The sequence below is a fragment of the Melozone crissalis genome, unplaced genomic scaffold, assembly GCF_028551555.1.
Source record: "Melozone crissalis strain CALT ecotype California unplaced genomic scaffold, PUWL_Pcris_2 ptg000014l_1, whole genome shotgun sequence".
Lineage (NCBI taxonomy): Eukaryota > Metazoa > Chordata > Aves > Passeriformes > Passerellidae > Melozone > Melozone crissalis.
In genome coordinates this window covers 2,200,200-2,214,760 of record NW_026535792.1, presented here as the reverse complement: position 1 = coordinate 2,214,760, position 14,561 = coordinate 2,200,200, and the positions used below count along the sequence as shown (strand labels likewise).

Sequence of the window (14,561 nt, the reverse complement as noted above, 5' to 3'; positions counted from 1 at the left end):
TCTGAACATGCACTTTGCTTTGCTGACATCTTGTGGAGATCTAGATTGAGCCTAATTTACTGCAGAATATCCTGTTTCCAAGAAGTGGCTTTATCTGCAGGGTGTCTCTTACATAAGGGCCGTGGCTCAGGGCTCAGGGGAAGCTGCTCCTGCATGTGCAGCTCTGACCAAGCACTGCTTTTCTGCTGAAACATGCAATGAAATTTTCGAGGTCAGCTCTGTTTTGTGGTAAGTGCAGAGCCTTTGAGTCCCAGCTGTTTGCCAGAGTTGCTGCTGACAAATGATCTCAGATCAGGATGTGATTCCAGAGCTGAAGCCTTTGCATTGAACATCTGTCAGCCAGGCTGCCAGGGCTCTGCCATCTCCCCCAGCTACAACTCTGTGACATTCACAATCAAACCAACAGCAAACACATCTCTCCTGGGGTCTGCCAGTGGGAACTGGGGCTGGAACCCACCCCTCATGTCAGTGTGTGCTCCCCACCAAGACAGCCTTGAGCCTGCTCGGGGGCTTGGCTCAAGGGCCCGTCCTCCCTCCCCACAGCCCATGGTCCCAGTTAAACAGGACACTTGGATTTGTGTCTTTGTGCTCTGAAAGTGTTGGTGGGGTCACCTCTGCCCTCTCCCTTCCCTTCCCCACTGGCTGTGGGCCAGGACCAGCTGGAAGGAGCAGCAGGACCCTGTGGCTCTGCAGTGGATTTGAGGTCCCCACCGATGTCACCGGGAGCCACCTGGGACAAGGTGAGCTCTCATCCAGCTCAGCTGGCTGGGGCTTGTTCTCTGCACCCAAAATGAGCTGAAATAAAACTCTACCAGAGTGCTTTACTACTCAGCACAGTGCTGAATTAATGATTCTGAGCTTGTACATATTCCCCAAAATCCTTTTCTTCCCCCCTTGCACGCAGCACCCTGAACTCAGAATTACTCCTGCTCCACAGTTCCCTCTGGTCGATACTTAAGTAGCCACCCAGGCTGATTTACCTTGATAGCACAGTCCATTTTCTACACATTTATTCATGAAGCTCTTGTAACTGCTGGCTGGAAATACATCAAATTCAAATCTAATGCTATCCCTGTTTAAAAAAAACCAACAAAAAAAACCCCAACCCACAAAAAATCTCTCTCTTCCCAAAGGTGAGAATTTTATCATGGTCTGAACAGCAAGGAAAGACTTAAATGCCTAAAGGAAGGGGAATTGGACTGAGCTCCTGCTCTGAGCCTGGGCTCTGGGGTGCCACAGACAGCATCAGTCCCCATCCTGCAGGACAGCACTGTGGAAACTGGGCACCAGCCCAGCCACAAAAAAGGGAATAAGTGAGCACTCTGCAGTACATACAAACCCAGACTTCTCAACTGCTAAATGGAGCTGCTTCCTTCTCTTTGTGTGGGTCTTCTCTGCCCACACAGTGTCAGGGAGACGGCTGAAGGCTCCAAACAGGAGGGTTCACTCTGCCACCTCCCACCACCCATCATCTGCAGATCATTTCTGGAAGTGTCTTGTCTAGGCTTCAGGATCCATGATATTTTATTTGTGGTAGGTTTTGCTTAGCTCTTGGCTCTCAGCAGAGGATTCACCCATACCAGAAAGTTTGCTAAGACCTTGACAAAACATCAGTTCAGCCCATGGCCAAGTCTTTGTGAAAGTCCCACTAAGGAATCTCTGCTGCTGTCCAGCACTGCCACACAGTTTTCCCTCCTGGCCCCATCTCCTTGAACTAAACAACCTGCACTTCAAAATCTTTTTTGGATGTAATGCACTCTCAGGCTGGGGAGCACCATTTTGATTTCAGGCTTATTTGGGAAAGTTTGCTCTTCGATCCATGTGCTGTGGATAAGCCCTCCCAGAACAGGTGGTTTTCTGCTCCTCTGGCTGCCGGGCAAAGTGTGTGTTCTGCTGCCACATCCTTCATCCACAAATGCAAAAGAGTCCAAGAGCTGCCCAGGGGGTTCCTCTTCCTCATAATCTCTCTCACACATATGCATGGATTATCAGCCTCACAGGAGCTGAGGACCTAAAGACCAAAAACATCCTCCAGAAATAAATGTGCTGGAGGAAATTGCTGCCTGCAGGAGCTGGGGATCTGTGTATGTGACTCTATTCAGAAACAGCACCACCATCACCCAAGTAAGAGCAAACAGGCAAAAGAACAACTGGTGATTCAGGAGAGCCATAATGTTACAAACCACAGAGGACTGGATGCTGCAGCCATCCAGGTGGAATTCTTGCCAAAGTAGATGGGTTTACATGGGATTATATCCATTGGGCAAGCACATCTCCATGGTATTCTGCCCTTAATCCACAAGCAAACCTGCAGGTGAAGCTTGGAATCCCTGTTCCCTCTGTGCAATATTGCTGCTGATGCCTTGGCAAGGCTGGACAGAGCTCCAGAATAAAGCAGGGATTCATTCAAAGCATCTCCTCCATGGATCCACCTTGGGCAGCACCAGAGCCCAGCCAGGGCTGCACCCAAGATGAACCAAAATGGCCCCAAAATGCACGAGGGGCACGGGCTCTGTCCCTGGGATCAGTTCTGCTCCATTTGCACCTTGCAGTTCATTGTCCCATTCCAGCTTTAGCCCAGGCAGTCCCACCCTGCTTGTTTTTCTCTCTGCAGCCCACGGGGTTTCTGCTCTTGGGCTGAGATTTGGATCATTTGTCCTTGGTACCCAGCTGGAGCAGGAATTGTTTTGTCTCCCTACTCTGTGCACAGAGCTCCCCATCCCCTAAAATGAAGTTCAGAACTACACACTAAAGCAGCACAGAATGTGAAAAATATAAAATCTAAACCTGAGGCATCACTGCTGTCCTTCAGCATCCTCTGTAACACACCTGCCCTCAGACACACACGTGTTGTCTTGCCAGCCACATTTTCCTTTTCTGTGAGCTTGTCTCATGTCCACCTCTCCCCTTTCTGCTGAGGGAGGTGCCATCAGCACCTTTTCCTGCCTCTCTGCTCCATGGAAGAGAAGCAGCATTGGTAAGGCCAAACTTGGGGCAGTTACTGAAAGTCTCAGCAGGGGAATGTACTGGAGGACAGTCAGGATTTGGCAGGCAGTTTTCAGAAGCTCTTGTCTAGAATTCTTAAATGCCCTTCTAAAAAGGGCAAAATCCAAAACTTGAAACAATGCTGGTACCTGCAGGCAATTTATAATGAGCTGAAGATGGAGCAGTGTGTTTCTATCTTCTTAATCTTCCTCTGCAAGCTCAGATGGCAGAGTTTTCCAAGGGGAAGAAGGAAGAAAACTGTCCTTGTGACTTCCAGAAAGAGATGCCTGACCCCACTCTGCTGCAGCTTCCTGAGTGATCCAATTTCTACTGCTAGAAGGACTGCACAAAGAAAGTAAGAGGAAAGAAAAGGCCCAGTCTCTGCATCCCCATCACTGACTGAGGGGAACAGGAAAGAACCACCATCCAATTCCTTTCTAGAAAAGCTCATGAAACTCCCCTGATTTGGTACTGTCTGAGTTTGAGAACCTGGTATTCAGGGGTTTTACAAACTGACCTGACACAGAGCAGCAATGCCACAAGGGCCAGAGCTAAACTCCCTGCCAAAAGAGACCCCAGGTTCAGTGCAGATGAGGGATGTGATCCCTCAGCTATTTAGGATGGGCAGCTTAAGCAAGAGCCAGCAAAGCTAAAATTCAAAAATAAGAAGGAATGAAAGGAGCTCCATGATAATTTCTCCCCCCATTTGTAGCTATCAAAAGAAGGAATGTTCTACTGAGTGGTCTAGAGATCAAACTAGTCAATGGTGCTCAGCAGAGAGCCATGATGTGGGACACACCATGGCAGGAAAATGTCCCTGGCACGAGGACTGAATCACTGTGCCATGAGAAGCCCCAGGATTGAGTTCCTGGTATTACAGGCATCACTATCATTGGCTTAATGGGAGAGGCTCCTTCCAGGCACATCCTTGGCAGGGAAGTCCATAAAAAGCTTCCAGCTGTGCCACCCTGAGACAGCAGAGAAGCCAAGATGCCTTGCACATTTAGAGTGGAAAGCAGAAAGGAAAAGGCACTGCAGGCCTGGGGAAGCAGAGCTGCTGGCCAACCTCTGCCCACCCCAGAGTTTACTGGAGTTGGAGTTTCAGCCATTTCAAAGGATGAGAAGAAGTCAGAGGGCAGTAAACCCTGAGAAAATCCCCACTGAGACAGTGGAGAAACCAGAAGGAAGTAAAGCCATCTCCTGCCTGGCATCGTCCCTAACATTGGCCAGGGAGGAATGAGTAAGAATGACAGCATTGAAAAGGAGATCATATCCTCCAAAATTTAGACAATCTGTCAAGAAAAGCTGTTCTCCACAGCAGGAGCAGAGGACAGAAAGAAGGAAGAATGCTTTGATCCTTCCTCTTCCTCTCTCCTGCTTACTCAGCTCCTGGGAAGACAATTCCCACCAGCTGCCTACGTGACAAGGACTGGTCTGCACACAGCACAGAGTGACAACAAACTGACACCTCAAACCACAAACTGCAGCACAGACAAAACCAAAACCTTATGACTGACCCAGCCAATCCCATTTTTCAAACCAAAAAAGGCTTTCCAAGGTTTCACAAAGGGAAACATCTCTGCACTGCAACAGGAATGCACATGACTCAAAATCCCATGCAGCATATTTCCTGCCTAGGTATATCCCATATCAACTTCCACACAGAAAACAGCTTGAATCAGTTTGATATTTGCTTTTCTGTCCCATTTATGTGCTTAAAGATCATGGCATTCTGAGGAAGAATGGAAATGTCATTATTTTTGAGGCTCAATAACATATGTTACACATCACAGAAACTTGTATTTCCCCAACAGACAGGAATATGAGTCTGGATTTGATTAACATAAAAAGACCCTTACCAGAAAGTGAGTAATCTGTATTAGTCATCCTCATGGCTGGAGTGTAAGATACACTTGGCATGTCATGGCCCTTCTCCTTCTGTTTCCGTCGATACCACACAAAGAGTGCCAGCAAGACCATAATAATTAGAAGGAGAATAATAATTCCAATGATTGCTCCCACTGAGTGCCTCTCTGATCCAAGAGCTGGGCTAATTTTAGTATAGGGGTTTAATTCTTCCATCATAAGAGCCGCTGTTAAAAGTAATTCATAACACACTGTAAATTGAATCGTGCATTTCATTTCATTTTTGAAACACTGTATTTTTTAAGTACATCATTGGAGAGGGGGAAAGAGAGAGGGAGAGAGGGATTTTACAGAGAGAATTCCACTGTACCTTGATCACATCGGATTCCTTTGAAGCCTGGACTGCAGTAGCAAGTGCCTGTGACGTGGTCACACGTTGCATTGTTCATGCACTCACACAGTTGTTTGCAACCATAACCAAATGTTCCTGGAGAGCACTCTGGGGAGCCAAAGAAAAACATTGCAAGGACTTCTTCTGGTTTTGGGAATGAGCACAACACTTGCCATGGGAAATCTGGTAGAGAAATCTCCCTGGGTTTAGGATCTCTAGGATAACACCCTAATGTGAAATTATTATTAGTCTAAAGCAGGAGCTAAATGCATTCTATGTGCAGTTTGCTACTTATTAAACTGTAACTTTGTGGAAAATTCATAGAATGAAATCAATGATAGGTACAAAGGCTTTAGAAGACTTGATGTATATTACAAATGTTCAGAGTTTAACAGAGCTTGAGCTCAGAAGCTCAAGACAACAGAGCTCAGAATTCTTCACCTTAACTTAACCTTAAAAACTTACCTGTTTTATTTTTTCGAGGAGAGTTGCAAAGAAAAGTTTTAATGAACATTTATACGAACCCTACAGTCTTTACCAAACAAACCCCACATACTTTCCTACTCATCCCTACCAATGCCAGGATGGGCACTGGTAGGGATGAGTAGGAAACAGAATAGGATAGGATAGAATAGGAATAAAACATTGCAGGTGGAATTTCAGAACTGAGCATCTGAATGGTTTGATTTGCTCTGCTTCAGTGTCAGTGCTCCTAATCCAGAAGGAATTTCTTTCCTGTCTTTGTGTTTCTATCAAAGACTGAGTGTCCAGCTGAGAAATTTATTCATACAATTACCATGATGGGCTATTACAATAAATCTGTAGGCAGCTTACTGTACTTCTGGAAGCACTGTTCAAGAATAAATGAAAAGAAATAATGTCTGTCACTTACTTCCATGGAGAAGCTGCATTATTGAAAACATGCTCCCTTGCTATGATCCTGTGGAATATATTGTTCAAGATGTGACTCCTTGTGTGTCACTGCAAATGTTTTTCATTGCATGACAACACCTCCCCAGTGTCAGCCTCAAAGTAGCTTCTGGTAGCCAAAATTTAATATTAAGTACAGAACCATAGCCAGTATCTGTTTATTGATTTGCAGTGTGCATTAGAATTGTATATTTAATCTGTTGGTACTCAAACAAAGAAAAAAATAAAATTATTACAATTAATGCTCATTCTTTTATTAGCCTGCAGCCTACTTAAAATGAATAAGGCCTAAATTTTGGGACTGCACCACAGAAATGATGCCTGCAATTAAGCATTTCATCTGCAATGCAGTGTGACTGCCCATTCAGCAGGATTTGGAGAAGGAAGGAGCCTTAATGAAGAGATTCTTTTAGATTAAACAGTAGAAAAACAAGTAAATAAATACATTTGTAGTTTGGATAGAAAAGAAAGCCTCAGGCTTTACACAGGGGCGAAATCATAAAGCAGCTCCTTGTCTAAAATCTGCTATTGTGCAGTTCTTTGTGGGATTCTTTACTTTCCTATTTTGATTGTGGCTGCAGTGAAGAGCATCCCCAAATTCCACTAAGCTGGCCACTTACAGAGTTACAGTGGTGCCATGTGCAATCCCCCAAGAGCACACAAATTTGGCCCTGAGATATTCACTTTGCTGAATGCAAGTGTGTGCAAAAACACATTTATGAATTAAGGTGCCTGAGATCCTCGTCCTGCTGACATCAACACCTCATTTAAGAGCCAGTTTCTGCAAGGATTGTGAAGCACCCCCCTCTCTGGAGAAGGAGGGCACTGAGGTGGCTGCACTTACTCTGCTCACACTGCTTGCCCGTGAAGCCCGTCCTGCACGTGCACTGCCCGGTGATGTGGTCACAGTCAGCCCCGTTCTGGCACTGGCACACATTGGCACAGTTCTTCCCATAAAAAGCAGCTGGGCAACCTTTCAGCAAGAGAAGAAGGAAAGAGTAAGAAATAAGCTGAAAGTCAAACTCAGATGTGTTATCAGCACAAAGTATGTGGGCGTATAAATCAATGGATTTCCAGCCTCTGTATATTTAATGACATTTATTTGATGGTCTAAATGCAGAGATACTGTGACAGACAATTTTCTTGAAGTAATGTTTCTCATCTTTACAGAATTGCCTCTGAAGTGTTTCAGAAGAATGAAAACTTGACCCATCTATACAAACTACATTTTCAAGAAGTGAAAGAAGATGCTAAACAGAAACTCTCTGCAAGACCAGGGATCAATCAATTATTTGCAAGTGAAAGAACCTTCTTAAAAGGCTCACCAGAATTGGATCTCCTCTTTCATACCGGTAATTTGGCACTAGGGTGAGAAATCTCTACCATTTTCCTAAATCAGACCATAAATACTGGGGCATTAACAAGCAGGGACACTGACTGTGCAAATTCTAACAATGAATCAATAATCTAAATGATTTTCCCCTCCTTTACCGAGTGCCAAAGGCATAAAAAACCTTGGAAAGCTTCAGGACTGTTTTCTTAGGGGTGATGTGAGGTTATCAGGAGTAAGGAGCATGTGGTTTTCCAGGGAAAACTGCAATACTGGGAAGAGACACGAGGTAGCAGCACATACTTTGACAGATTCCCTGTCTCTGAAAGGCTTACGCTGAGTGCAGTAGAGCCCCGTCCAGCCATGGGTGCATCTACATTCTCCATCGTAGGGGCTGCACAGCGCTCCGTTGTGGCAGTTGCATGAATGAAAGCAATCAGGGCCCCAAAACCCAGCGGGACAAGCTATGAAAATAAAAAACATTTGTCAGCCGACAAAAAAGAAAGCAATGCCACTGTGTTAGTGCTGTGGAGGAGCAACAATAAAGGGAGAACCTGTGAGACATCAGCAAAGGCAGAACCTCACACTGACAGGGACCAGTGCTCCCTGGGCAGTGACCAGTGCTCCCTGCACAGTGGCTGGTCCTTCCAAGCCACCATTGCTCTCCAAACCCTGGTGCCACCCAGTAACCTCCCCCTGGCACAGGGATTTCTGGCAGCAGGTTTATGAAGAGGATTTTGCCCCCCTGCCCTGTTCAGGTGAGACCCCACCTGCAGAGCTTCCTCCAGCCCTGGGAAACAACAGCAGAAGGATTTGGAGCTGCTGGAGCAAGTCCAGAGGAGTTCACAGAGATGCTGCAAAGGCTGGAGCCCCTCTGCTCTGGAGCCAGGCTGGGAGAGATGGGAATGTTCAGTTTGGAGAAGGCTCCAGGGAGAGCTCAGAGCCCCTTCCAGGGCCTAAAGGGGCTCCAGGAGAGCTGGAGAGGACCTGGGACAAGGGATGGAGGGACAGGACACAGGGCACAGGGACAGATGGGATATTTGGGAGGAATTGTTCCCTGGCAGGGTGGGCAGGCCCTGGCACAGGGTGCCCAGAGAAGCTGTGGCTGCCCCTTCCCTGAAGTGTCCAAGGCCAGGTTGGGCACTGGGGCCTGGAGCACCCTGGAATAGGGGAAGGTGTCCCTGCCCATGGCACGGGTGGAATGGGATGGGCTTCAAGCTCCCTTCCAACCCAAAGCATTCCAGGATTCTGTGACTCCATGATGCCCTGTGTGGGGCAGGAGGCAGGATCAGGTCTATGCTGTGACCAGTGACCCTCAACACGACCCCACTCTGTGCTGTGGCACTCTCCATGCCTCCCTGGCATTATCTGTGAGGACAATTTAGGCAGGGTTGCAGGATATAGAGGTAATTTAATTTTCTTTTTGACATGCTGGAATTCTTGCATAATAAAGCCCAGCTATTCAGGTTTACTTTGCTATGCAATCAACCACTAAAATTACCACATTCATTTGAAGCACAGAGTGCTACTCCAATCATGAAAAAAATGTAAAGAAAACTTCTTCCAGTATGAATTCACATCCACAAATTCAGATTGCTATTGTTGTTGGGGGGCTAATATTAAATTAAAATCTCTGGGTCTATTTTATATTTCAACAAGTACAATATTAATACATTAAAAAAAGTTATTGTAAGCCTCCCTCCAAAAATGAATGCAGTAAGTTACTGTTATTAGTGCCAGACTAAAAGATCCGAAATTATGATAGGCCTTCAATATAACAACTATATTTTTGCTTTAAAAAGCACTTTCCATTGCTTCCTGCTAAAGCCATGAATTAATAAGGCACAGTTCCCAGGAAACCTGAAAGTACAGACACCAGGCCTATTTCCATGGATGCCAATGGCTCCATGGATGATAAATGGAAGTTTCTGGCATTTGACAGACACCTCTAAAGCCAGAATCAATGGCCAAAAAACCCTGCCATGACGTAAATCACACAAAAGGTCACTGGACTCACACAATGTAAAGCTGAGCAGGATTTGGCCTGAAGTGTTTGTCCTATAAGCAACCAGAAATACTTTTCCAATGCTGTTCTAAGGCAGAACTGCAGGGGCTGTTAGTGAATCCAGAACTGGCTCTGGAGTTGGAGCTAAAATTATCTCCTGAGCAGCTCCAAGCCCAGGTCATTCCAGGTTAACGGGAGCACAGGGCCAGAAATAGCCTGGGAGGGGAGCCCAGGTGCCCAGGGAGCCTGGGGTGGGACAGGGTCACCTTGGGAGAGGCTCCCTTTGTGCGCAAGGGGAACTGAGCAAGGAGCCACGTCCCCCTGTGCTCATCCAGACCCCAGAGTGCCCACAGGGTGGGCAGGTGCTGCCTGCTGAACTGCTCCTGCTGGCCTGGCCTGCCTTGCTCTGGAAGGAAAAGCACCTTTTTTCAAGGTTAACAGACACTAACAGACATTTCCCAATTAGATGGCTAAATATAATGAGGAATATGTGCAGCTTTCTGTCTTTTTCCCCTTTTTTCCCTGCTGTATTTGAGTGACAGCAATATTCTGCCTGTGGAAGACACACAATAAAAGCAAAATTACAGCCGTCTGTTTTTATCCGATTCCTGCTTTATCACTTGGAGTTTAATATATTTTACTCTGGAATGCTGTCTAATATGCTAGTTGTATCCTGAATATGAAGTAACATTTCTGAATGATGGGATATTGCCTCCCTCTGTGATCTAGCTTCAATTAAGGGATGCTCTCAGGAAATGACACTTTGGGATCAGCAAATGCCAATCTTCTACCTGGGCAATTTTCAGAAAGAAATCCTTCATCCCTACAAGGCCACATTGACTTTTACAATTAAATTACATTTAATAGAAATATTTCAGCTACCTAATTTCTCAATTCTAGGGATTTGGTACATGAAAACATTTACTGGTTAATAATGTCTAAATGTAATAGCTGAAATAAAATTATTACAAAAAATAAATAAAAAGGAATCCAGCTAGAAATTAAAAGGGAGCATGGAGCTTTCTTTTCTGATAAGAGCTTGACCTCCCTTTCCTGGAATAAAAGCCAGTCAGGGCTTCTGCAATGCAGAAACCAATTCAATCCAAAGTTAACTTAGATTAATTAATAGAAATCTGCTTTAAAGAGAGTAAGGCACTGGCTGTAACACAACAGGGATTTCCCCAGGATCTGTCTGTAGCTTTCAGAAAGCCCCAAACAAACCCAAGGTGGATATTTGGAGCAGAGGAGGAGGATGGCCCTTACTCTGGGAGCAGTCCGTGCCGATCCAGCCCGGGAAGCACTGGCAGGAGCCGTCGATGGGGTTGCAGGTCCCGTTCTCGGTGCACTGGCACACCTCAGCACAGTCCTTCCCAAACTTCCCACTGGGACACACTGCAAACACAAGGCACTTTGCTGCAGCCTCTTCAAAGGGAATGGCAGGAAATCACAGGACTCAACATTCAGCAATTAGAGATAAAATTAATTAAAAACGCTTTTCTTTGGTGAAGCAAAATTCCTCTGGAAAGCAGGAAAAGTATTCAAGCCCATTTTGCTTGCATCCCAGGAGTGAAAGCAATAGGAAAAAGTCATATCAAAATCCATTTTTCTGCTGGAAAATGAAGCTAATATAGTCAGAAGATTGCAATTATTGAAGGGCAGTATGGAAGGATTACAAGAAGAGAGACAAAACAGAGAAGAGGGATCATCATGAGAGGAAGAGAACAAGCAAACCTTAGGAGAATTCAGTGAGTAGCAGCCACAAGTGAGTGGCTGGGACTGATCTGGTTTCCAAGGATTTTATCTATATTTATATTTATGTATGTTATATATCTGACTGGGAGCTATTTAACAAATGTGCTGCACCCCAACAAAATCAGCACCTCTCCCTGTGTGTCCACCTAAGTGAAGTTGGAAGAAAAGAAACTCTCAATTTTTTTCCAGAGTCATCCTCTCACATCCTAAGCACAGTGACAGGAAACTAATAGACATGTAGATCTTCAACCTCCCACCAAATTATTGGAAATCTTTAACGTTAAAGTTGATGGAAAGCTCTGCTCAGTAACAAATGAAATGTTTCATTTCTGGGCTCTTATTGGCTGTGTTCCCTGACAAAAACAGATGTATTTTCAAAACAAGATAAAACATACAGTCCATCTTTGCAAAGAGGCTAACAAATGGAACTGGACTTGGATCCTGGTAAATAATAGCGATGTCAAAAAAGTGATTAAGGCACTTCCCTGAATTATGCAGCTGTTTCACCACTCCAGCCTCTCTCACTTTCTCAAAAGTAGTCTCTGCAGGTGACCTCAATCTATCCTGACTGTGAATCAGCCACAGATTGAAATCCTGAGCTGTGATTCATTGGCTTTTATATAATATGCCATCCTCTGCTCTTACAAGAGCAGAGTATTGTTTTCTGCTTGTGTTTCTACAGACTATGGACTTATCTGTAGGAGTGGATAAAGTTGGGTTTGGCTTTCACACTGTGTGCTAAACAGAACTGTTCCTAAGTGAAAAGAGATAAAACTAAACACAATACACAGCCAGGATGGAAAAAATACACAAAGAGAGAAGGAAAGCAGAACCCTGCTATCACAGACAGCAAAACCTGAACTGATCTGTCAGCCCAGGCTCCTGGACAGGCCACACCGTTATTCCCTTCCAGTGCCCTGCAAGAAGCAGCTCCAGGCACTGTTTTATGGCATCCTTGAGATGGAGATAGGCAACAGCACCTCGATGAAGGCTGGGGAAGGTATGTACAAAAAATGGAATTCTCAAAGGACTTTCTTTGGAGAGGAGCTGATTTGTTCTGCACCATGGAATACTGATGGATGAGGGCAGGATCTGTGATCCACACAGAGCTGCTGGCAAAGGGACCAGGTCACACTTTGGTGCACAGAGGCAGAGCTGGCAGAGGGGCTGCCTCCACAGGAGCTCCCCTTGTCTCTGGAAATGGGATGATGCCCTCTGGAATGGCAGCACACGGGGATCACAAAAGGGTTCTCCCTTATTTAAACAACCTGGCTGTGGACTGACAGAGAGATTCTTGAGAAGATGTGAGATCCAAATCCAAGCACTTTTTAAATGTCTCGATCATTTTTAGAGAGCTGTAAAACAAGGCCTAATGCTGCTTTCTCCAGCAGCAGCTCGACTGTACAACACAGACTGGGATGTTAATTAGCTCAGAAAGCTCTGAAGTGGGACTCCCAAAGTCCCTGTGGGATGTCAGGTGTGTTCTAGCAGTGATAACAAGTTATTATCAACCCATCTCGCTCTGGGATTGTGAAAGATATTCACAAAACAGCTGTTTAGTTGTTTGCAGCTCGGAATCCTTGGCACAACTGAGTCAACCTGTGCAGTTTTGGGGGTTACACAGCTCCTCACATGCACACACTGCTGGTGGGAAAATGTTCCTGCTGCCAATGGCACAAGGAAATGAAAATTCCAAAGTGAAATCTTCGTTTCACGTTTTTCTAATGGAAAATTAATTAGCATTTTTCTTTCTACAAAATAAAGTTACATGTTAACTCATTATGACAAACTGCAACACAAATTGATTTTAATTAGGACATGAATATTTTAAGATTAATTTGCTAGATAGATCAACATTTCAAAGTAAAACCAGAAGTGCTGAACATCTGAGCAAAAATAAAATAGTTTTCTTAAGAGGATAATTAGACCTGCTTATGCTTTGAAATCTGGCTAACGTTTCACATAAAATGGACAAATGCACTGAAATACGTTCATTTTAATAAATTAATTGGTGTAATGTTTAGTTGACTATACAGCACAGGAAAAAAAAAACCCATGGTTATATTTAATCTATGTTTAATGATTTTGGGTAAGTGCTGCCTGCAATCCCACCTTACTGAAAAGCAGGTCATTGAAAGTGTCATTCAGTTCTGGCAGGGATGGTGACTTCACAGGGGCAGTGACCACTACAAATCACTTCTTTTAAATATCTGTGTAGCAAATACCCACTGCAGTATGCAGCAACTGAGAGTGCAGAAGGCTGAGGGATTTTGTGAGTATTTTTAGGATGAAAATGACACCTGGACTTAAATGTGGAACTTTGAAAGGTACAGAAAGGTGATGGGTGTTTGGGGAGCTGAAGTTCCTGTTCACTTGTGAAAATGAACTCCCTTCTCTGCCTCACTGCAAACTTTCCTTGTGTCCATGGTTTCAGCCATCCCCAGCCAGGTCCTGCACAGTGCCAATGAGGTTTTGTTCACAACTGGTGCCTGGGATTGCTCACCTGACTGGCCTTTACCTTAACCAGAACCTCCCTGTCCTGCAGCAAAGATCTCAGGAAGGTGCTATCAACATTCAGGTGAGGACAGGCTGAGCAGCAAGAAAAACGAAGCCATTGGATGCTGATGTATTTACAGCAGGTGTCTCATTCCACAGGCATTTCAATCCAGTGTGGCAGAGCTGGATTATTTATGAAACCAGGAGCACATCGTATTTCCAAGAGGGTGACTGAGTACCTGTTTGCATTTTCCCTCGGAAGGAAAGAGTTTCTTGGGATCCAAACTGCAGACAGAAGTGCAAAAGGCCGGGAGCAGAGGATGGGGCTGGCTCAGAGCAGCTGCTCGGGAAAGGAGGCGGTACCTTGGTGCAGGGGGTCCGGGGAAGGGAGGGGAAGGGAAGGTTCCGGGAAGGTTCCGGGAAGGGGGGCCGTACCTTGGTTGCAGAGCGGCCCTGAGAAGCCGGGCAGGCAGTTGCACAGCCCCGACACGTGGTGGCAGGGACCATTGCTGTGCACGCACTGGGGACACGGCTGGCTGCAGTGGTGCCCGTAAAACCCGGGGGGGCAAACTGAAAACAGAACAAACCAAGCTGTCACAGGTTTTTCCATCAGAGCTCGAGAATTCTCTGTCTGTCTTAATCCCAAACCATTATTTCTTAATTTATCAAGCACAATGTTGTGGACAGCTGAAATGATGAGGCCTGTTGGATTGTTCCATGGCTAATAAAGTGCAGGCTGGTAAAACTGCTCCTGTGTTCAAACATTCCCACCTTCCTTCCTCATGGAAGTCCTTGGCTATTTAATA

General features: G+C 45.3%; 1 protein-coding gene across 7 annotated transcripts in view; it reads right to left on the bottom strand.

The window, feature by feature from the left end:
- The window catches only part of MEGF11 (multiple EGF like domains 11), a 252,326-nt gene that overhangs the window by 20,421 nt on the left and 217,344 nt on the right, over nt 1-14,561 (bottom strand). For all 7 annotated transcript variants that reach the window (XM_054273115.1, XM_054273113.1, XM_054273116.1 and 4 more), the window contains 6 exons: nt 14,191-14,325; nt 10,771-10,899; nt 7,838-7,966; nt 7,017-7,145; nt 5,222-5,350; nt 4,845-5,078 (listed from right to left, as the gene is read on the bottom strand). In XM_054273115.1, the coding sequence (XP_054129090.1) occupies nt 4,845-5,078; nt 5,222-5,350; nt 7,017-7,145; nt 7,838-7,966; nt 10,771-10,899; nt 14,191-14,325 (885 nt within the window). The remainder of the gene's footprint in view (nt 1-4,844; nt 5,079-5,221; nt 5,351-7,016; nt 7,146-7,837; nt 7,967-10,770; nt 10,900-14,190; nt 14,326-14,561) is intronic.